Raw genomic sequence first — 21965 nt, 5'->3', positions numbered from 1 at the left:
CCCTGGCTGGAAATGAGGCTTTTGGTCCCTGAGTTTTGAGAGTCCGACATGACAGGGAGGGGAGGGGAGGGGAGGGGAAAGGAGAGGAGGGGAGGGGAGGGGAGGGGAGGGGAACAGCACTTTGGGGAGCTCAGGGCTGAGGGTGGCACGAATGCTCTCTGGGACAGCCCCAGGCCCATGAGGGAAACCCAGGCCCTGGCATCTGAGGCATTCCACAGCAAACAAGGGAAGAGGGCGCAGGAGCAGAGGGGAAATGGAGAGGGCAGGCAGGACGAGGGACGGACCACCAGGGCCAAGCCTGGCTCTGCCTCTCCCCGGCCACGTGCACGGAAGCGGCAGTGCTGTGCTCAGGGGAAACCTGGGAAGGGAGAGGCCGTGGATAAGAAGCCACCACGCTGGCAGGTTTTTTCTGGAAAGATACCTGAAGAAAGGGAGCGATGAACGGCAGAGCCTCAGGGACAGCCTCAGTGCACCGGCATAGCCGCGGTGCTTATGTATAAATTGGGATCTCTTTGCCACACACCGAAGGGGGAAAAAGTTCCCATCTTCAAATGTTAAGCTTAAAATAAGACACTACATGGTTGCCAGTGGATCTGTGAAATCTGCTGACTAAACTGGCACCAGCCTCTGGGAGAAAACCAGCTCGTTTCTCCTGAGCTCTGGGGGGTGAGCAGGGTAGGGCGAGGTGACTCCCGGGCAAAGTGGGAACAGCGTCGGGGTCAAGCCGGGGATGTGCACCTGGGCAGAAGGCAGCCTCACTGTGGTTTCCAGAAGCTTCTCAGTTGAGGCACCTGCCAGCCTTACTCGCCCCTTCCCTTCATCACTCAGGGACCCAGTTCCTAGCACATTCGCTGGCACCCTCGTTTCTATTTTGGTAAGCATTTTTAGTGGCTTCTGCATGCGTATATTTTCTTACCCACTCCATCAGACCAGGGGCTTTCCTAAGGTGTGGACTGGAACTTTCACTCCCCTTCAGACCAGGCATTTGCTTAAATGTTCAGTGCTACTAGGCGACAGCAGGGCCTTGGAGGAGCTGATGGGGCTGCAGAAAGCGCTGGAGCAGCCAGCATGCTCCCTCCACACAAGACGAGGCAGTGGCCCAGGGGTGGGGAGGAATGGGGACGGACCACATTGCTTGTCCATGTGAAAGTGCCAAGGTGGAAGGCCACAGGTTCTTCAAATCCAGTGGTTCCTCGGGAGACCCAGCCTCTGGCTTGACTGTTCTGAACCCCAGGATACAGATATTTGGGGCTAGGAAGTGGGGATAGGTGAGCATCGTCATTTTGGTTCTGGCTGCCTCATAGAGGTGCTGGGAGGTATCCCAGGCCATGCTCCCCATTTTGCCTCCATCAAGTATTCACACAGGATCTTGGAGGCCAGGGCATCCTCTTCTCACACCACATGCGTGTATTCATAGAGGGATGTTTGCTCCAGCCTGGGAAAGGATTGGTCCTGATAGGACATTCATACATCTGCTTCAGCAATGAACCCCTGAATGGCACGCGAGTGGATCAGCACCCAAGACCCCCACCTGCCTACAGGGCCATAGTGACCCTGCAATGATGGGCTTGTCTTGGGTACGGTGAGGAGAGAGTGGAAACATATGGGATGAGCCTCAGTAACCCGTTGTGAATCGAAGACAGTGATGGCATCTACTGGGTTAGCCAGTTCTTCCCACTTGATAGCAGCTGGTAATTGTGTAAGACTCCATTTGGCTTCTCAGGGAAAAATGAGCCCCACATTCAACTTTTGCCATTTCAAATATCCACTTACCCAGTTTAACAAAGAGATGATACCACTAAATGGTATATCTTTTAAAGTGTTGATGGAATATTTATAGAAGTTATTATGGCATTCTTGTTTGCCTACCTATCACCATTCTTCCCTTCTTTCTTACTAATAGAATCCTTATATAATTGGGGATCAACTATATACCCAGCTAAATTCTAAATGAAATGTAAGCAGAACTGTTGCATGGAAATTCCAAAAAGGCTCCTTAAAGAGAGGCTGTATCTTAAAGATAAATGTATTTCAGTTGGGAGATACAGCCTACTATTCTTCTTTTCTTTCTCCTCTCTGGAATGTGAATGTGATGGCTGGAACTCCAGCAGCCATCTCGGGCTATGGGATGACTTTTTACAATAGAAGCCAGTACTGAAAATGGAAGTCTGGGTTCCTGATGATACTGTGGGGGTCCTGCCTATCTCCAAACTTCTTTGACATGAGAGAGAAATAAACTATTTTGTTTAAGCCACTGTTATTTTGGACTTTGTTACATGCAGATGACCCTGATCCTAAGTGGCATATTCAGATACCATGCTACAAAGAAAACCACAATAAATCCCAACTGGCAAAATTGTAGAGGTCACTCTCTCTGAAAATAAGACAAGCTAGAACATAACAAAAGAACACATTTTTTAAAACCCAACCACTCAGAATTTAAAATGTGTTCTTCTAATTGACTAAAGAGGATTTGAAATTATAATTTCAAGCTTATTTAGAAAATAACAACATAAGATCACTATATATGAAAACATATCAGATATAGCCATGTTTTAGATATATTCAGAGGCAAATTCACAGCACTAAACACTTTCATTAGAAGGAAAATAAATAAACTAAGCATTCAAGGCAAAAAGTAAGAAAACCAACCACAAACAAAGAAAAGAGGGAAAAAGGGATATTATAAAAACAAAAGCATAAATGAATACTTAGAATATAGAATTGATAAATACATCCAAGAGCTGATTCCAAGACATAGCTTTCACACATCTAGTTATTTTACCTTTATTTAATTTATGTATTTATTTTGAGACAGGGTCTCACTGCGCCACCCCGGCTGAAGTGCAGTGGCACAATCAAAACTCACTGGAGCCTCAAACTCCTCAGCTCAAGTAATCCTCCCACCTCAGCCTCCCGAGTAACGGGGACCACAGGCGCACACCACCATGCCTGGCTAATTTTTTAACTTTTTTGGAGAGGTGAGATCTCCCTATGTTGCCCAGACTAGTCTCAGACTCCTGGGCTCAAGCAATCCTCCCACCTTGGCCTCCCAAAGTACTGGGATTACACGCGTGAGCCACCACTCCTGGCCTCAGTTATTTTAATAAAGGAGATGGAGGTGAGGAGTGGAAAAAGACTCAAAATCAATCAAAAGATAGATCATTATATTTAAAGACATCAATATTTAAAAGTTTTCTATAACAAAGACACCAGAGAATAAGGGATAAACAGCTGGAGAAGAGACCTGCCATATATATAACCCAAAGGATTAATGTCCAAAATATATAAAGAGCTCTTACAAATCAACTAGAAAAATATGGCCCATGGAAGAATGGACAAAGAGTGTGAACAGGTAATTCAGAGAAGAGGGAATACAAATCGCCAATAAATAAATTTAAAAAGCACCAACATCTTTTCGGTGTTTATGGAAATAAAAATTAAAAGCATAATGAGAACCTACCCCTTCCCCCATCAGCCTGGCAAAAACATTAAAAAGATGAATGAATACTAGTGTTACGAAAGCATGGGGAAATATAGTCTTTTTGAAGGGAAATTCAGCCATATCTATTAAAGATGTAAATGTGCGTAGCTTTTTAAGCAGCAAATTCACTTTCTGGAAGTGCCCTTTAGAAACCCTTATCCTTGTGCAAAAATGGCTTTACAAAGATTTTTCATAGCACAATCGTTTCTAACAGCAAATAATCGGAAATAACCACAACCCATCACACTGGAAGAGACGGTGCCATTCAGCAGAGAAAACAAACAAATAAATAAATGAAGCCAATCGTTATGGAGGCAAACTGCTAAGTGTCATAAGCTAACCATAGATACATACGTATATTGTTATCTTTTTAATGGAAAAATCCACAAAACAAAAAAAATTTTAAATGACTTAAATGTATGCAGATATCTAGAAAAAGCCTAGAGGCACACACCAAACTTCCTACAGGGGTTACTCTGGGCAGAAATTCGGGGTTGAGGAGCATCACAAGGACCTCTACTTTTGTTTGTATTGTTTAAATTCCGAGCCGAGAGAACATTCATGTATTACTTGTATAACTTTAAAAATATTCTTTATAAAACATTCTTGGTGGTATTTTTGAATCCCAAAGAACATATTCATGTATTACTTGTATAATTTTATAAAATATACAGAGAAGATTTTTTTTTAAATCCTAGGAGATATTTCTGAACTCCAAAGATAAAGAGAAAAAATACCAAACGATTCCAGGGGAAGGGGGAAGTTTACCTAGAAAGGAAAAGAGAATCAGGCCAACTATTGTTCATGTATGAAAGGGAAAAAAAAGATCTCCAGATATGCAAAGATTCAGAAAGGCATATTGCCCCTGTATTCTGAATATTGTTCAAAAAGGTATTCTAGCCAAACAACACACACACACACACACACACAGCCTAAATAATTGTGAAGTATAATACAGGTGTTAAGAAAGGCTTTATAAATCTGATGACATTCCAGATGATTTCCAAAAACTTGGCAGGTGTGTGGAGGTAGCTAAAATGATCAAGTAGAGAGTAGAGTGAAATTACATGCTACAAGTCTCTTCCTATGTGGGTAGCGTTAGGGAAGTCATACTTATTATTTGACTCTTGATTATAAAGTATATATAATGTAACCTTCTCTGTACTATAAAATATTACAGATGAATGGTAAGTAGAGAAAATTAGGATGTTCCCCTTCCAAACTAAAGAAACTAAAGGACCTTTTCTCTACTATAAATCAGGAAAAGAAGTGGAAACAAAAACAAAGCTTAATAAAAAGCTAACAGCAACAACAAAACCCATTTGACAGCTGGGCTATGCAGTCATAATCATCAGTGGCAGAATAAATACAAAAGGGCTCCATTTCTCATTAAAATTAAAGGCAGTGTTTCTCAAACTGGGTTAAATGTAAGTAGCCTTTTTACGCAGCAAAAGTAGAATTCAGCTACATTTTGTCCAAAAGAGTTGTGTAACACAAAATAGCACAGAAATTAAATGACTCTGACATAAAGGTATAGGCAATGATACATAATGCAAGTCAATTAAGCAAAACAGGAATAAAAAATATTAAGAGAAGTAAAATTCAAGGCAAGAATAATCAAAGAAACAGGGATATTTTGTGTGTGTGTGTGTGTGTTTGAGAGACACAGATGATATCAAGAAGACAAAACTGTCTGAACACACCAAACACCACTGCATCGAAATCTATAAAACAACTGCAAGAAATGCAAAGAAATGAAACACACACTCACACATACACACAATTATGGTGGGAAATTTATAAACCTTTCTCAGAATATTTCAGAACAATGTAGTAGTTTCAGGGCAACAACATAAAAATAGAGATGTGAATAATACCTCTCTTGATATATTTATATATTTTTAAATATATGTATAAAATGAAATCTTTCAAGGATACAGAAAAGTCTAGAGGATAACGAGCATCCATATATGTCCAATCTTATTTCGTCAATTTTTTTGTGAAGATGTTTTTAAGAGATGAAACACTATAAATGCAAACGAAGCACCCCCTGTTCTCCTGCTAAATTTCATTGCTTTCTCTCCCCAGAGGTAAACAGTATCACGAAGCCGGTGCTAATTGTTCCCATGAATGTTTTTAAGGATGCATTAAAAATGTACTCATAAACTATATATAATATTGCTTTGCATATCTTTTAACATTATATAAATGACAGAGAGCATTACTACTCTGCTACTATTTTTTCATTCAACATTGTTTTTGAAATTTATCCATATTCATAAATGTCGCCCTTGCTCATTGTTTTCTTTCCTGTGTTAAGTATTCCACTGCGTGACTAAGCCATGACTGATTCATTTTCTTGTTGATGGAATTTCAGCAGTTTCCAATTTTTTGCTATCATAAACATTGCTGCAAATATTTTCTTTTCATATTTAAATGTCCTTTTGTGTATAAGGTGATGTAGAGATCTGATTTTCTTTTCCACATAGGTAGCCAGCTGTCTCAGCACCATATTATCAGATGGTTTGTTCTTCTTCTCCACTGATTTGTAATGCCACCTTAGTCAAATCTTAAGTTTCCATATAGGCATGTCTCCAGGTTCTGCGTTCTGTTTCATTGACATATTTGCTTATCACTGTATCAAAACCAAGTTGTCTTATAATATTTGGTAGGGTGAGTCCTCTCCCACCACCTCATTCTTGAAAATTGTCTTCGCTATTCTTATCCCTTAGCTTGTATTCATGTAACTTTTCACAGGAACCTGTCAAGTTCCATAACAAATCCTGCTGAGATTATGACTGAAATTACATTGAATATAGATTTTAATTTGAAGAAAACAAAATGATACAGCTGTCTACTTCTTTAGATCTCCAATGTCCTTCAATAAAGTTGTATAGGTTTCTCTGTAAAGGTCTTGAATATTGTTTCTTGAATTTATTTTTATATCCCTTATTGTCTAAAATACTATTGTAAATGACATCTTTTACAAAAATCATATTCTAGACGTTTGTTTTAGGTTTACAGGCATACAAATTTTTTGTATACTTGTCTTACATCCAGAAATCTTTTAAAATAGTTCCAATAGTTTGTCTATTCTCATAAATGTTTTTCTTTCTTTCTTTCCAACTCTATAAACAATAATAACTGTTTATTTTTTCATGTCTTACTGCACTTGCTAGTCTTCAGGAAAATGTTAGATAGAAGCAACATTATCAGGCATTCTTACCCTGTCCTACACATCAAGAATTTACCTTTGTTTCATCTTTAAGACAGGTGCCTGCTATGGTTGGTTTAAATAAATTTTATAGACACTATCAAGTTAAGAAAGTTCCTTCTAGACCTAATCTGTTCTGTTTTTATCATAATAATTATTACTGTAAATTGAGTTATGTTTTATTTTATCAAATACTTTTTCTGTATCTACTGGGAAAATCATGTTTCTTCTTCAGTTTCTTAGTGTGATGAACTAATATTAATATATTCTCTAATGTTGTATTTGGTAAAAAGCATTTTGTTATGTTGTACTTTGATGCATTGCTGGATTCAGTTTGTTATTATTTTATTTCATAATCTTTACATGTAATTTCATAAGTGATATTGGCTTATACTTTTTCGGTCTTATATTTACTTCGGTATTGGTCTCAAAGTGCCTCATTAAATAAACTGGGAAGATTTCCTTTTTTTCCTCTCTCTTTTTTGTTTTTTTCAATGGAGACGAGGTCTTGCTATGTTGCCCAGGCTGGTCTCAAACTCCTGGCCTCAAGTGATTCCCCTGCCTTGGCCTCTCAAAGTGCTGGGATAAGAGGCGTGAGCCACTATGCCTGGCACTTTTTTCTCTTTTGAAAGCTTTATAAAATTGAGGTCAGCTATTCCTTTGGGTACAGTCACCTGTAAGATCAGAGCCCAGTGATAATTTTTGGTTTGTTTGTTCTGTGGTACAAATATTTTAAACTGCAAATTAAATTTCCTTTTATTTATAGGTATATTCAGATTTTAAGGCCAGGTGTGACAGCTCATGCCTGTAATCCCAACGCTTTGGGAGGCTGAGGCAGGAGGGATCACTTGAGTCCAGGAATTTCAGGCTGCAGTGGGCCATGATCGCATCACTGCACTCCAGCCGGGGAGGCGGAGTGATACCTTGTCTCCAAAAAAGGAAAAGAAAAAAAAAGAAAAAGACTCTATATTTCGTCTTTCTAGGCAGTTTTGGTAAGCTGTATTTTCCCAGAAATGTATTCATTTCTTCTAAGTCTTTAAATGTATTGCCTTGAGTTGTTCAATGCATTCAGATCTTTCATTCTGCTACTGCATCTATAATTATTGTACTTCTTATAGCTAATGCTGTTTATTTGTATCTTCTCTCTTTCGTCTTGATCAATCTTTCTAGAAATGTCTATTTAATTAGTCCTTCCATAGAACCTAGGAATTTACCCTCAAGATATATTCCAACAATATCATAAGATTATCATTTTGGCATTATTCATGATGGCAAAGTATTACAAATAATCTAATGTAAGAAATTATCTAAATAAATCATGGTACTTCCACTTAGTAGAATACTATACAGCTGTAAAAACGTAATAATGAGGAAGATCTCTATAAATCGATATACAGTGATTTTCAAGATATATCAAGTGGAAGAGCTGGGGCAGTGGCTCATGCCTGTAATCCCAACACTTCGGGAGGCTGAGGTGAGCGGATCACTTGAGGTCAGGAGTTCAAGACTAGCCTGGCCAACATGGCGAAACCCCATCTCTACTAAAAATACAAAAATTAGCCAGGCGTCGAGGCACACACCTGTAATCCCAGCTATTCAGAAGGCTGAGGCAGGAGAATCGCTTCAACCTGGCATCAGAGGCTGCAGTGAGCAGAGATCATGCCACTGTGCTCCAGCCTGGGCGACAGACGGAGTGAGACTCTGTCTAAAACAAACAAGCAAACAAACAAACAAACCCACAAAAAACAGATATATCGAGCGAAAAAAACCATTGTGCAAAAGGGTGTACAGATACTTCTCAACTTATGATGTGGTTACACCTGATAAACCCATCATAAACTGAACATATCATAAGTTGAAAATGGGCATTTTGTTGACGTGATGGGATGTGGAACACAGAATGCAATATTCAAAAAAACACTGGCAACACAGTACATTGTAGTATGGGTTGTTTACTCCTGTCATCACATGGCTGACTGGGAACTGCACTGCCCAGCATGGTTAAAGTATCAATCACATATCTCTAGCCTAGGAAAGGATCAAAATTCAAAATTGCAAGTATTGTTTTCAGTGAATGTATACTGCTGTCACATATCATAAAGTCAAATAATTGTAAGTTGAACCATCGTAAGTTAGACACATCTGTATATAGTATACTACATTTTATATAAGAAAAAAGGGGGAAAGCAGATATTTGTATCTGTTTATTCTCACACAAAAAAAATAAGAAGGAGAAGTTGTTTACCTACAGAGGATAGGTGAGGAGGAGGTAGCAGAGATAGGAAGGGGAGTGGAACTTTTATGAGTACATCTTTTTAAATAGCTTGGACTTTTAAACTATTCCTATCTCCTAAATATCAAAAAATAAATTAGTAAGAATGGAGAAACAACTAAAATGGAATGCCGACAGAAATCAGTTAAACCTGTAACTGTACATCAAGTAGATAACATAAACACGTATGAAAAAAATTAATTCAAGAAACTTTTGAACGTGGTACTCTGTGTACTCTCAACAGGATACTTTCTAAGACAAAAAGAACTTCAAAGAAATATTGGGCTTTAGTTAGTAGTATTTTGAGAGTGATATTGATGTAGCAATTCTGAAAACTCTTATTTGTATGTATAAGATTTTGCAAGTGAGTAAATATACTGTTGGAATCTCATTAGGAGAAGGGAGATTCAAATATGAAATGGGAGAACAAATGAACACTGAGATGTTTGATGGGAATTACAGGTATCAGTATAAACTCATGAATTTTTTAAAGTTGTATCTCCTAGCTCTGTCCCCTAAGAATACCGAGAAGCAATGACACTCCAGTAACAATGAGTACACCCAAAATCAAGATCTTGGTTTCTAAGTATCATTTCCTTCTAAAAGGAAATAGGGCTCCTCAGAGAAATCAATTATTCTAGGATGGGGGTGAAGAAAGTACTGTACAGACAAATCTACTGTAATCTCAGCACTTTAGGAGGCTGAGGTGGGAAGATTGCTTTCAGTCAGGAGTTCAAGACAAGCCTGGGCAACATGATGAGACTCCATCTCTACAAAAAAATGTTTGAGAAGTTAGCTGGGCATCCTGGCACATGCCTGTTGTCCTAGGTACTTGGGAGGCTGAGGCAAGAGGATCACTTGAGCCCAGGAGTTTGAGACTCCAGTGAGCCAGGATCCTGCCACTGCACTCCAGCCTGGGTGACAGAGTGAGACAAAATAAAAGAAAAAAGAAAGAAAAAGGAAGCAATGAAGACAGAAAATGAAGGAAAGGAAAGAGGAAAGGAGAAAAGAAAAGAAAAAGAGAAAGAGAAAAGAAAAGATGAACCTAGAATATCCTGTTGTGTCAGAGAGTACTGAAGCTCTCAAAGACTGAGGGGGCATGTCAAATAGAGAAACTGCTTTAAGGTTGGGTCAAAAGTGGCCCAATTTGCATATCAAAATAAATAATGACAGGAGTAAATTTTTACCCCTGAATTAAAAAAAAACCAAAAAACACAAAGACCGCATTAACAGTATCTAAATACTGATAGTTTTAAGAAAACATTAAAGGAAGAGGCAGAAGGGAAACTCAAGAGGATGCCAACTAATTAACACGGAAGGAATAATATCTATGATATCTATAGGAAAATTTGAGACTACGCAAATATTCTGTTCTCAATTAGTTTTTCCCCAATAGTTTTAACATCTGTTGGTCATTCTTGTCTGCTTCCAGTTTTAGACTAATGTGAAAAATGCTACTACAAACATTCACATACAGATCTTTGTGTAAATAAACACATTCATTTATCTTGGATAAATACCTAAAAGTAGGGTTATTTGGTCATATTGTAAGTGCATCTTTAGCTTTATAAGAAACTGCAATACAGTTTACACACCACCTGCTCCAACCTAGGATCCATTCTCGGATCACACATTGCATTTATTATAGTTGTTACCTGCTTTTAGCTTCCCAGGTCTGTATCCAAGAGGAATGAGGGCATATATCCACTAAAAGACTTGTACAAGCATGTTCAAAACAGCACTATTTGTTGTAAACCCAAAACTAGAAAAAACCAAATGTTCACCAACAGTATGAATAAAGAAACTCTGAAAATTTATGACAATGGAATATTATACAGCAATGAGAAAAGAACAAATGAATGTTACAGACAATATGAGCAAATCTCACAATGTGGAGTAAAAGAAGCCACACACAAAAAAGCACATGTTGATGATTCCATTTATATAAAGTTCAATAACAAGCAAAACTAAAATATAAAAGTCAGAAAAGTGATTTCCTGTGGGGGTGGTGATTGGGAAAGACACATGTGAGGTTTCTGAGATGCTGATGATGCTCTGAATCTTTAAGTGAGCTGGCCGAAGTAGCTCAGTTGGGAGGGTGTCAAACTGTTCCTTACCTAAGTGATATTTACTGAATATGCCTGCTTTTTTTTTTTTTTTTGAGATGGGGTCTCGCTCTGTTGCCCAGGCTGAAGTGCAGTGGCACCATCTCAGCTCGCTGCAAACTCCACCTCCCAGGTTCACGCCATTCTCCTGCCTCAGCCTCCCGAGTAGCTGGGACTATAGGCACCCACCACCACGCCCAGCTAATTTTTTGTATTTTTAGTAGAGACGGAGTTTCACCATGTTAGCCAGGATGGTCTTGATCTCCTGACCTCGTGATCCGCCTGCCTCGGCCTCCCAAAGTGCTGGGATTACAGGCGTGAACCACTGCGCCCAGCCCTGGATATGCTTGCTTTCTGAAAATTTACCAAGCTGTACATTTATGATGAATGAACCTTTCTGTATGTTTTATTCCAATAAAAATAAAGAGTAAACATAATCCTGATTATAAAACTGAGCAAAAAGAATGCTGAAAATTCTTTCTGAATTAATTTTAAACTTTGATTTTTCAGAAGGCATGCTTCCATTCCTACTTCCCAAGTTCTTTGAGAAAACTTCCCTATGACTAGCAGGTGCTAATGACAACAGTGGGGACAGAAAACGTGCCGGGAAGAAAGCAATTTTCGACTCCACGCTGGATTTAAGTCATCAGGCTTTTTATGAAAAGAGCTTTGCCAATCGGCATCAAGAGATGCGGTAAGAAATACATATCATTTTATTTGGTAATCTCTCTCCAGGAATTGATTTATCCTAAATCAACAACTCAATTATCTGTGAGCAATAACATAAAGTTAGACATTTAAAATTATTTTTTAGAAAAAGAAATCCTTTGAAGATAACACTTACAATTGGCGTCCCAAAAGGAATGTAACCTGTGAACGAGAAGAAAAGAGGCAGGCCTTATAATCTACCCACAGCTCACCTGAGATACCCAGGAGCCTCCGGGTTAGGTCTTAGGCCATCAGTGGCCCTAATGAAGGGGTTCAGGTCAGTTAGGCGGGAGGCATCCCCAATCTCATAGACCCTTTCCCCATTCAGCCCTTGCCGGGGTTGTGTCCCCAGTCTCCTCTTCTCTGCTCCCCTGTGGCCAGGCAGCTTTCACTCTCTCCTGGAACCCAGAGGCCTGTTCCTGCAGGCAGGGCTGCCCATGGCCTGGGGCATCACTGCTTCACACTTGGTGATCCTCCTACGATTTCCTGCGAGGCACGACACACCCTGCCCACGCTCACTACATGAGGCTGAACATCCTCCAAGGACCCCAGAATGTCTTCCTTCTTCCCTCAGCTTGTCTTTCTAACACAGGCCCTTATTTTCCCGGCCGGCATCATGACCATTTCTGGAAAGAAAATTCCCTCCCCACCTAAGCCATGCACCTCTAAGTGCCAGAGCTTCTTAAATCTGTGGCATCCCCAGTGGCGCAGTAGGGAGCTGGGGTGAAGCGCAGCCAGGCCCTGGGTACAGCCTCCTCGCTGCTCTCAGCCCTTGGGCGAGGCTCCCTCCACAGCCCCAACTGCTGTCAGTGGATAGCCTCTTGTCCCCAACCTCTAACCATGGCAGCCGGTGAGCAGTGGCTGGACAGCAGGATCGGGCTTATTGACTTGCATCTAAAGTGAAGCTTTGCTCCTGAGTGCGCATAATCACACACGCACATGAGCCATGGCTCTCCTACCCACTTCTCTCTGGGGAAGATAACCAAAGTTTGATCGGGGCCTCAGAGGAATGCATGACTCAAAAAGGTCAAGAATTACAAGAGAAGCGAGGCTCAGGGTGAGAGCCTGCTGTGCCGGGTGCAGGGACTGGGGAGCATCTACAACCACAACTGTAAGACGCTCAGAGCCCTTCCCAGCACTTTAGGAGGCCAAAGCAGGTGCATCACTTGAGGTCAGGAGTTCAAGACCACGCTGGCCAACATGGTGAAAGCCCATCTCTATGAAAAAATACAAAAATTAGCCAGGCGTGGTAGTGTTTGTCTGCAGTCCCAGCTACTTGGGAGGCTGAGGCAGGAGAATTGCTTAAATCTGGGAGGTGGAGGTTGCAATGACAGAGATCACGCCACTGCACTCCAGCTTGGGCAACAGAGTGAGACTCTGTCTCAAATAAAAAGAAAAAAAAAATGCTCAGAGCCTTGAAGTTTTTCATGGCAAAGCAAGGGGGCCACAGGGCACTCAATGCCCCAGTTTACACAATGACATCAGACGTCCACCTACTCCCTGGTTGTTTATTTTCTTGCTCCCAATGAGGTTAGGCTCTCTGGGGGTGGGGACCCTGACTGACCCATTTGACTTAGACCGCCTTTCTCCAGCCCTCTGAGGCCCTCCCAAGGTAACAGCAGCAGTGCCCTCCCATCCCACCCTCATAACTCAAGGTGGGTGCACCCCATTGCACTGAGAAATGGCAACGAGGAGGCGTCAGCACACCCGTGAGTGTGACTCTGCAGAGACTCTCAGAACTGTTGGGGGGGATCAGCATGTCAGCCTAGCTCGTGTACCTGCTAGTGCTTTCTAAGCCCTAAAGCCCACATAGACACAGCTACCCCTTCAGTGACCACTGGGACTTCCTGGGGCAGGGATCTTGTATTCCCCTCTGCCCCCTGGTCTCCACAGAACAGGAATCCCACCTTCTGTACATGCACAGCAGTGCAGTAACAGTGCATCCATTCTGAAAGGGGGGCTAATTGCAGGATCAGAGAATAGAGAATTAAGCTGGAGACTGACTGCCTAAAAGGGGCAGGGCAGGGAGCAGGACTTGGAAGGAAACAGCAGGCCACACACTGGTAAGAGAGGGGGAATGACTTGTAGAAGCCAGGGCTTGCTTAGAGGAGGCATCACTGAGGCTGTCCTAGTGAGTGCTGAGTGATGTGGAGTGGGCGGTACAGGGGGCTACCAGATTTGCCTGTGGAAGGCCCAGCTCCACCCCAACTGCTCAGGCAGAAAAGCCAGGCAAGCTCCATAGAGGATTCTGAGGCCTGGCCCCCGTCTTGTATAGGTGAGCTGAGGTGAACGTATAGGTGCAAATATGGCCACGATTGTGACAGGCTCTGTCCCCTCCTTAGGCCAAAACATCTGGACGCTCCTGGAGCTGTGACTGGAGTAAGCACCCCAGGCTGGCCAGAACCAGAAGGGCCCCAGGAGCTTACCTGACATTCTAAAGGGCATGAAGATCTTTTCATTGGTGTCCGGGTGTAGAATAGCCTGGAAAAAGCAGGAACAGAGAATGGGGTGGGGACAAGGGTGCAGGGAGGGGGAACAGGGAAGGGGAAGGGAGGACGGAGACAAGCAGAGGCATTAGGAGAGGAAGAAGGCAAGAGGACAACTTCTCTGGGAAGATTCAGACACCAGTGGCTGTAAGTTGCCTTGTGGCTAGTTAGGCCTTTCCACCACTCGAGGCAAGAGAATACCAAACCATGGGCCATAAACAGATAGCACCCCTTCTCCTAACTTACCCTAAAAGCTGAATGCAGTGGACAGCAAAAGTCCATGGGGAATGGGATAGTGTCTACCTTGCAGGCCCTCTACCCCCATGCCTGGCACATGGTAGGCACATAATAAGGATTTTGTGGACAGAGCCCTGTCTCTTGCAGGAGCTCAGAGAACCCAGGCAAAGGCCAGCCTAGCCTGAGCTCCAGGCTTCAGAGACTCTGGCCCTTGGGTGCCAGGGCAGAAGGAAGGAGTGAGGGAGTCAAGGGCAAATGTGAGAGCCCGGAAGAACCACGGGAGGAGGAGCTTCCACTAGATCCCTGGGACAGGGCAGGGTGGAGTCCAGGACAGCACGGAGAAGGAAATAGAGAATCCAAAACTGGATTACCTGCTTGATTTTCTGTGCACTCCAGAGCTGGAGGAAAGAGAGAGAAAGGAAAAGAAAATAAAGAACAAAAATCAAAAGCATATATTGGTTTAAGGTTTCCAACCCATGTTTTCTAACCCAGGGATCCAGCTCTGAAAGCATAAGCAGCTCGGGCTGTCCTTGCCAGCCCAGGCTGGGCAGTCGTCCTATCCTGGGGGTGTGGCATCAGAGAGTAAGGGCCAGAGAGGTCCCAGAATGGCAGAGCTAGGGGACCTAACACGGATCAATGAAGCCAGGGGTTCTCGACTCTGTCTGCACTTTAGAATTCCTTGAATAATTTTTTCAGCATTTTCCTAAAGCTCCCTAGTTGACTCTAAGTCATAAGCAGGTAGAAACCTCTGATTTAAATGAAGATACTTCAACTGTCTCCCAGAATCACTAGTGGCAGCATAATATAATTTTTTCAGAGATAGCCTAGATTCCCTGCTGTGCCACTTCTACCTTTGAGCCTCAGTTTCCTCATCTGTGGAATGGGCCTAATAGCCATGCTTCTAACACAGCGTCATTTAAGAGGTGAATGGGAAGCTCTTGGAGCAGTGTCAGCACAATAGCATGTGCTTATAAGTGCTTACTGTTGCTGACATTATTATGCCTGTTGTTATTATAAGAAGGCTGTAGGAAGAAAAAAGTTCCTTTCAAATGCTGATGAGGCTGTCTCTTTCCAGCAAAGAGACAGGTTGGAGAAACAGAATAATTTGTCAATCCCCTCAAATGACCTAAATACTGTATTGCATCGAATCTAAGACACCACTGATCCTAAGATATACTATTATGTGCCACATACGAAAGAAAACTGTAACCATAATACCAAGACCCCCATCAATTAAAAGACTCATTTCATTTACAGATGTTATAATGTGATAAAGTAGGCCTTTTTTTGGGGGGGGGATGGATGGAGTCTCGCTCTGTTGCCCAGGCTGGAGTGCAGTGGTGTGATCTCAGCTCACTGCAACCTCCGCCTCCCAGGTTCAAGCGATTCTCCTGCCTCAGCCTCCTGAGTAGCTGGGATTACAGGTGCTCACCACCACGCCCAGCTAATTTTTGCATTTTTAGTAGAGACGGGATTTCACCATGTTGGTCAGGCAGGTCTCAAATTCCTGACCTCGTAATCTGCCTGCCTCAGCCTCCCAAGGTGCTGAGATTACAGGTGTGAGCCACCACGCCCGGCCCAGGCCTTTTCAAATCAAGGAAACATGGTAAGTAAACATTTACACTGTCCAGGGGCCAGGCACAGTAGCTCACGCCTGTAGCCCCAACAGTTTAGGACGTCAAAGCAGGAAGATCGCTGAGCCCAGAATCAGTCCACCCTGGGCAACAAAGGGAGACCCCATCTCTACAAAAACTCTTAAAAATTAGCAGGGCGTGGTGGCATGTGCCTGCAGACCCAGCTATTCAGGAGGCTGAGGTGGGAGAAACACTTATGCCCAGGAGGTAGAGGCTGCAGTGAACCATGATTATGCCATAGCACTCCAGCCTGGATGACAGCGTGAGAACCTGTCTCCAAAAAAAGAAAAAAGAAAAAAACCAAAGGCCAGTATATTTTTTTAATAGAGAAAGGCGGCTATGGGGCTAGAAGGAAGATACAGCCAGCAGCTGATGTTAAAGTTTTATAATAGAATGGTTGTTATGCCTCATGTATATGGCAATGTTGGTCATCTGGAACATAAATTAAGCTGCAGAAGTTAAGAAGGCTACTGGGTAGTAAAAATAGAAGTTATAAAATTGATACATTAAAGTTTATGCATTTTTCTCACAGCTGAGTCCCTCAAACCTTACTTCACAGCCTAATTAACTCTTATTTTAGACACATTTCCAACACACTTGATTGTCTGCTATTCCAGACCCAGGCAGATTAGAAGCAGTCGATGTTTAAAAAATAATAATTGGGGAACAGAGGGGACTGACGAGAGAAAAATCAAAAAGTGGAATCACTGCTAGCACAAAGGTTAAGTGAGCGCCTAACAGCTAAGAGGTTATATATATATATATTTTAAAAAAGAAAAAAAAAAGATAAAAGGCCAGCCCTCCCCTCTTTGCTCAGTAAGCAGCTTCCTGAAGTGCACCGTCAAGTCTGGGCTCTGCCCCTGGTGTGACCCCAGGCTCTGTACACAGACTCCTGACACCCCACACCCTCCACCCCAGTCATAACCTTCTGCATCCTCTCCCCTCTGGATTCACAGTAAGGCCACTCAGAGGTAGGAACTGGCTTTTCAGCACTGTCTCCTAGCACATTCCAACCCCACAGGGCCTGGAACACGGTAGGTGCTCAATACGTGCTTAATGGAGGAATACTGTCTTCTAAAACAGAAGTATATCTAGACTTAAGTTGACTTCTGGCAAGGCACAGTGATGCCAAGGCACAGTTTCATCTCCTTTTCTTCCAAAATCCTCGAGAAAAGAACAGCAAAGGAATAAACCAGCTGAAAACCCCCTCAGGGAGGAAGGGGACATACAGCAGGCAGAAGATGTCACACATCTTTGAAAGGTGGTAAGCTGATGAAGAGACGAGAGGTTGGCAATGTTGCAGAGGGTGGAGGTGCACCCCACATGCTCAGCGGGAGTGAGTGGGCTCAGCCCAACTAGAGCTCCAGACACCACGAAGGTGCAGGCAGCATGGCCAGAGAGCAGGGAGAGAGTTTGAAAATGTCCCAGCGCACGGAGCAGGGAGGCCCAAAGTCCCCGCCCAGGTAATGGAGGTTTATTCTCCAGCGAAGCTGAATCAGAACAGCCCAGACATGGTCACAGGCACAGGGGGACCAGGCAAGGGTCTGAGTGCTGAGTCTCTAAAGGAGCCCATCTGTGTCCAGCTCCCAGGACACCACAGCTAGGAGGATGGAGACACCTTCTCCAGGGAAACAGAAAGGATCCCAGAGAAATGACCCACAAGAGGGCTGGATTCGTGGACAGGTCATCAGCACAATGCTGAGAAGAAGGTCCCGTTCCAGTGGTCTATGCTGCTTTTTTTTTTTTTTTTTTTTTTCGCCCAGGCTGGAGTGCAGTGGTGTGATATCGGCCCACTGCAAACTCCGCCTCCCAGGTTCAAGTGATTCTTGTGCCTCAGCCTCCCCAGTAGCTGGGATTACAGGCATGCGCCACCACACCCGGCTATTTTTAATTTTTTTAGTAGAGCCAGGGTTTCGCCATGTTGGCCAGGCTGGCCTTGAACTCCTGGCCTCAAGTGATCCGCTTGCCTCGGCCTCCCAAAATGCTGGGATTACAGGCATGAGCCACCTCGCCCAACATGGTTGCTGTCTTGACTTTAATACAGGCATTGCCACCTAAGGACATTTTGGTCAATGGCAGACCACATATACAATAGTGGTCCCATAAGACAACAAGAGAGCTGAAAAATTCCTATGACCTAGTGACCCTGTGGCTATCTTAAAGTAATAGTACAAAGCATTACTCACATTTGTGGTAATGCTGGCGTAAACCAACCTACTGCATTGCCAGTCATATAAAAGCCTAGCACAACACCGGACAATAATAAACAATGTCACTGGTTTATATGTTTACTATGCCATACTTCTTATTATTTTACTTATTTATTATTATTTTTGAGACAGAGATTCACTCTTGTTGCCCAGGCTGGAGTGCAATGGCACAGTCTTGGCTCACTGCAACCTCCACCTCCCAGGTTCAAGCGATTCTCCTGCCTCAGCCTCCCGAGTAGCTGGGATTACAGGCGCCCACCCCCATGCCCAGGTAATTTTTGTATTTTTAGTAGAGATGGGGTTTCAACATGTTGGCCAGGCTGGTCTCAAACTCCTGATCTCAGGTGATCCACCTGCCTCAGCCTCCCAAAATGCTGGGATTACAGGCATGAGCCACCGTGCCCAGCCACTTATTATTTTAGAGCATATACCTTCTATTTATATTAAAAAAAAAAAAAAAGTTAACTGTAAAACAGCGTCAGGCAGGCCCTTCAGGGGGTATTCCAGAAAGAGGCGTACTTATCACAGGAGATGACAGCTCCTGCGTGTTACTGTCCCTGAAGACTTTCCAGTGGGACCAGATTTAAAAGACAGTGATACTGATGATCCTGACTCCATGTAGGCCTAGGATAATATGGGTGTTTGTGTCTTACTTTTTAACGAAAATGTTTAGAAAGGTTTTTAAAAAAGTAAAAATGTTTAAAAATAGGAAAGAGCTTATAGACAGGAATTTTTTTGTAGAGTTGTACAGTGTGTTTGTGTTTTAAGCTAAGTGTTATTACAAAATAGTCAAAAAGTTTTAAAAATGTACAAGTTTATGAAGTAACACTACTGTAAGCTAAGGTTAATTTATTTTGAAGAGAGAGCATTTTTACAATAAATTCAGTGCAGCCTAAGGATATGTCTTTATAAAGCCTACCGTAGTGCAGAGTCATATCCCAGGCCTTCACGTTCACTGACCACTCACTCACTCACTCAGAGCAACTTCCAGTCCTGCAAGCTCCATTCATGGTAAGTGTTCTATGAAGGTGTATTATTTTTCTTCTTTTTTTTCTTTTTTTAGACAGGTCTTGCTCTGTCGCCCAGGCTGGAGTGCAGTGACATCATCACGGCTCACTGTAGCCCCCACCTCTCCAGCTCAAGCAATCCTCCCACCTCAGCCTCCTGAGTAGCTGGGACTACAGTCATGTGCCACCACACTTGGCTAACTTTGTGTGTTTTTGTAGAAACATGGTCTCCCTATGTTGCCCAGGCTGGTCTCTGACTCCCGGGCTCAAGCAATCCTCCCACTTCAGCCTCCCGAAGTGTTAGGATTACAAGCATGAGCCACCGTGCCTGGCCCCATCTTTTTAATCTTTTATGCCGTATTTTTACTGTACCTTGTCTATGTTTAGATACACAAATACCATGTGTTCCAACTGCCTACAGTATTCAGTAGAGTACCATGCTGTACAGGTTTGTAGCCTAGGAGTAACAGGCTGTACCATACAGCCTAGGTGTGGAGTAGGCTCTACCATCTAGGTTTGTTTAAGTACACTCTATGATGTTCCCATAATGACAAAATCACCAAATGATGCATTTCTCAGAACATATCCCTGATGTTAAGTGAGGCATGACTTTATCTTTGAATTTGAGTTTCATAAGTTAAGTGCAGCGGGAGAATGGAGCACATGCTGGCAGCCTGGACCCTCAGCTCACACGTGGTCCTGTCTCCCACTGCCTCAGCCACCTCCCTGAAATGAGTTCTTGGCCACCCAGCGACTGCTGCAACCCTCCACTCCTGTCAGAGGCCTGGGCGCAGGGAGGGCCATGCAGGCCCCATGCATCAAGTTGTGAGGCAGGACTCCAGGTGCCTGTGAGGGTCTGCACTTGTCCCACGAGTGTCCCCTGTGGCTAAGGAAGAGAAACACTAAAGAGCAAATAAAAAAAACACCTTGCCGGGACGAGAGAAGAATGGGGGAAGAGAGAGAACTCAGAAAGGAAGGAAAAGCTTCTTTTGTTTTGTGAACAAGAGTCTTGCATTTCTATTTCGTATTGAGTCTCACCAATGATATGGTCAGCTCTGCCTAGAAATGCTGATATTTGGAGGACCCCAATGAAACAGATCATTGCTCAGTGAGCCTACACGTGCATACACAGAAAATAAATTCTGAGGAAAGGAGACAATGTAGGAACTAAAGAACATTTTAAAAACACTCTAGCATCTTCAGAGCAGACAGACATGAAAGAGGAACGGGATATAATGAAAAAGAGAGAGGGGACAAATCCTGGCTCTGTTGCTTATTCCATGTGTGTCCCTGGGCAAATCACTTTGCCTCTGTGCCCGGTTCTCCATCAGTAACATGAGTTGTTATAAGGGAGGGTGCCCTGGCAGTCTGCATTTACAGGTACACAGCTAAGCCTATGATTCCCAGCCTCCCCCACAGTCAAGTGGCCTCCTGGGACCGGGTGCTGGCTAATGGATTGTGGGTGGAAATGACATTTGCCAGTTCCAGTCCCCGAAGCCTCCCAAGGAGGATCCGGTGGAGGACGGTGAGGCCCTAGAAGACACGAGTGAAAGGAGGCATCTTGGCATCATCTTTGGCCTCTGCCAGGTCCCCGAGTTGCAATGGAGTCAGATATGAGTGAGAAACAGACCTGACTGTGTTCAGCCTCTGAAACCCGGGCGTTATTTGTACTAACATTTGGCTCGATCTGACTAACACCAAGCGTTAAATGACATATGTATATATAAAATATTTGACTCATAGAACGTGCTCAATAGTTTTGCCTAAAATAGAGGGAAGCAATTCAAATGAGCAGTTTTTTAAAGGAGTTAATCATCTTTCAAAGTAACTTCATCTCTATTGTTTTATCCCCCAAATGCCTGGGAGGTAGACAGATGCTCTTTAGACTAGGTAAGGCATCTCAGAGAAACTAAGTGACTAAGCCAGGGCCCCAGGGGTCGGTGCCAAAATGGAGACGGGCACCCAGGCCTCCTCACCTGGATCTCCCCGGCACTGGAGCACATCAACATCTAAGGTTGGCCAGAATGACTTATTCACTTATTTAATCCCCTCAACAGCCCTAGGAGGTTGGGATTCATATATCTCCCATTTTTACAGATGTGGAAACTAAGGCTCAGAGAGATTAAGTGACTTGCCCGAAGTCCCATAGCAGGCTGGGCGTGGTGGCTCAGACCTGTAATCTCAGCACTTTGGGAGGCTGAGGCGGGTAGATTGCTTGAGCTCAGGAGTTTGAGAACAGCCTGGGCAACACAGTGAAATCCCAACTCTAGAAAAAATACAAAAATTATCCAGGCACAGTGGCGTACACCTGTAGTCCCAGCTACTTGGGAGGCTGAGGCAATCGCCTGAGCCCAGGAAGCGGAGGCTGCAGTGAGCTAAGATCACGCCATTGCCCTCCATCCTAGGTGACAGGAGTGAAACCCTGTTTCAAAATAAAACAAAACAAACAAAAAAACCTAAAATCAAACAAACAAAAAAACAAAGTCTCGCAACACTGGGATTTGAACCCAAGCAGTCTGCCTCGAGAGTCCCCGCCCTTAACTACCACTTGCTTCCATCTCTAAAGGCTAGCTCGTCACTGCACTGTTCTGCCCCTCGGGCTTGTCAT

General features: G+C 43.3%; 1 protein-coding gene across 50 annotated transcripts in view; it reads right to left on the bottom strand.

Annotated features, from left to right (window-relative positions):
• Positions 1-21965, bottom strand: part of SFXN5 (sideroflexin 5) — a 130594-nt gene that overhangs the window by 65785 nt on the left and 42844 nt on the right. For 27 of the 50 annotated variants that reach the window (XR_013402694.1, XM_077959347.1, XM_077959342.1 and 24 more), the window contains 3 exons: positions 14878-14904; positions 14210-14264; positions 11920-11945 (listed from right to left, as the gene is read on the bottom strand). Coding sequence is in view for 43 of the 50 variants with exons in the window: in XM_077959347.1 (XP_077815473.1) it covers positions 11920-11945; positions 14210-14264; positions 14878-14904 (108 nt within the window). In the remaining 7 variants the exon portion in view is untranslated. Of the gene's footprint in view, positions 1-11919; positions 11946-14187; positions 14265-14877; positions 14905-21965 lie in introns of all 50 variants that reach the window. The other 23 variants (XM_077959346.1, XM_077959362.1, XM_077959348.1 and 20 more) reach the window with 2 other exon arrangements.

The sequence above is a fragment of the Macaca mulatta genome, chromosome 13, assembly GCF_049350105.2.
Source record: "Macaca mulatta isolate MMU2019108-1 chromosome 13, T2T-MMU8v2.0, whole genome shotgun sequence".
Classification (NCBI taxonomy): Eukaryota; Metazoa; Chordata; class Mammalia; order Primates; family Cercopithecidae; genus Macaca; species Macaca mulatta.
The sequence above is the reverse complement of the archived record's forward strand: the minus strand, read 5'-3'. Positions and strand labels throughout refer to the sequence as shown.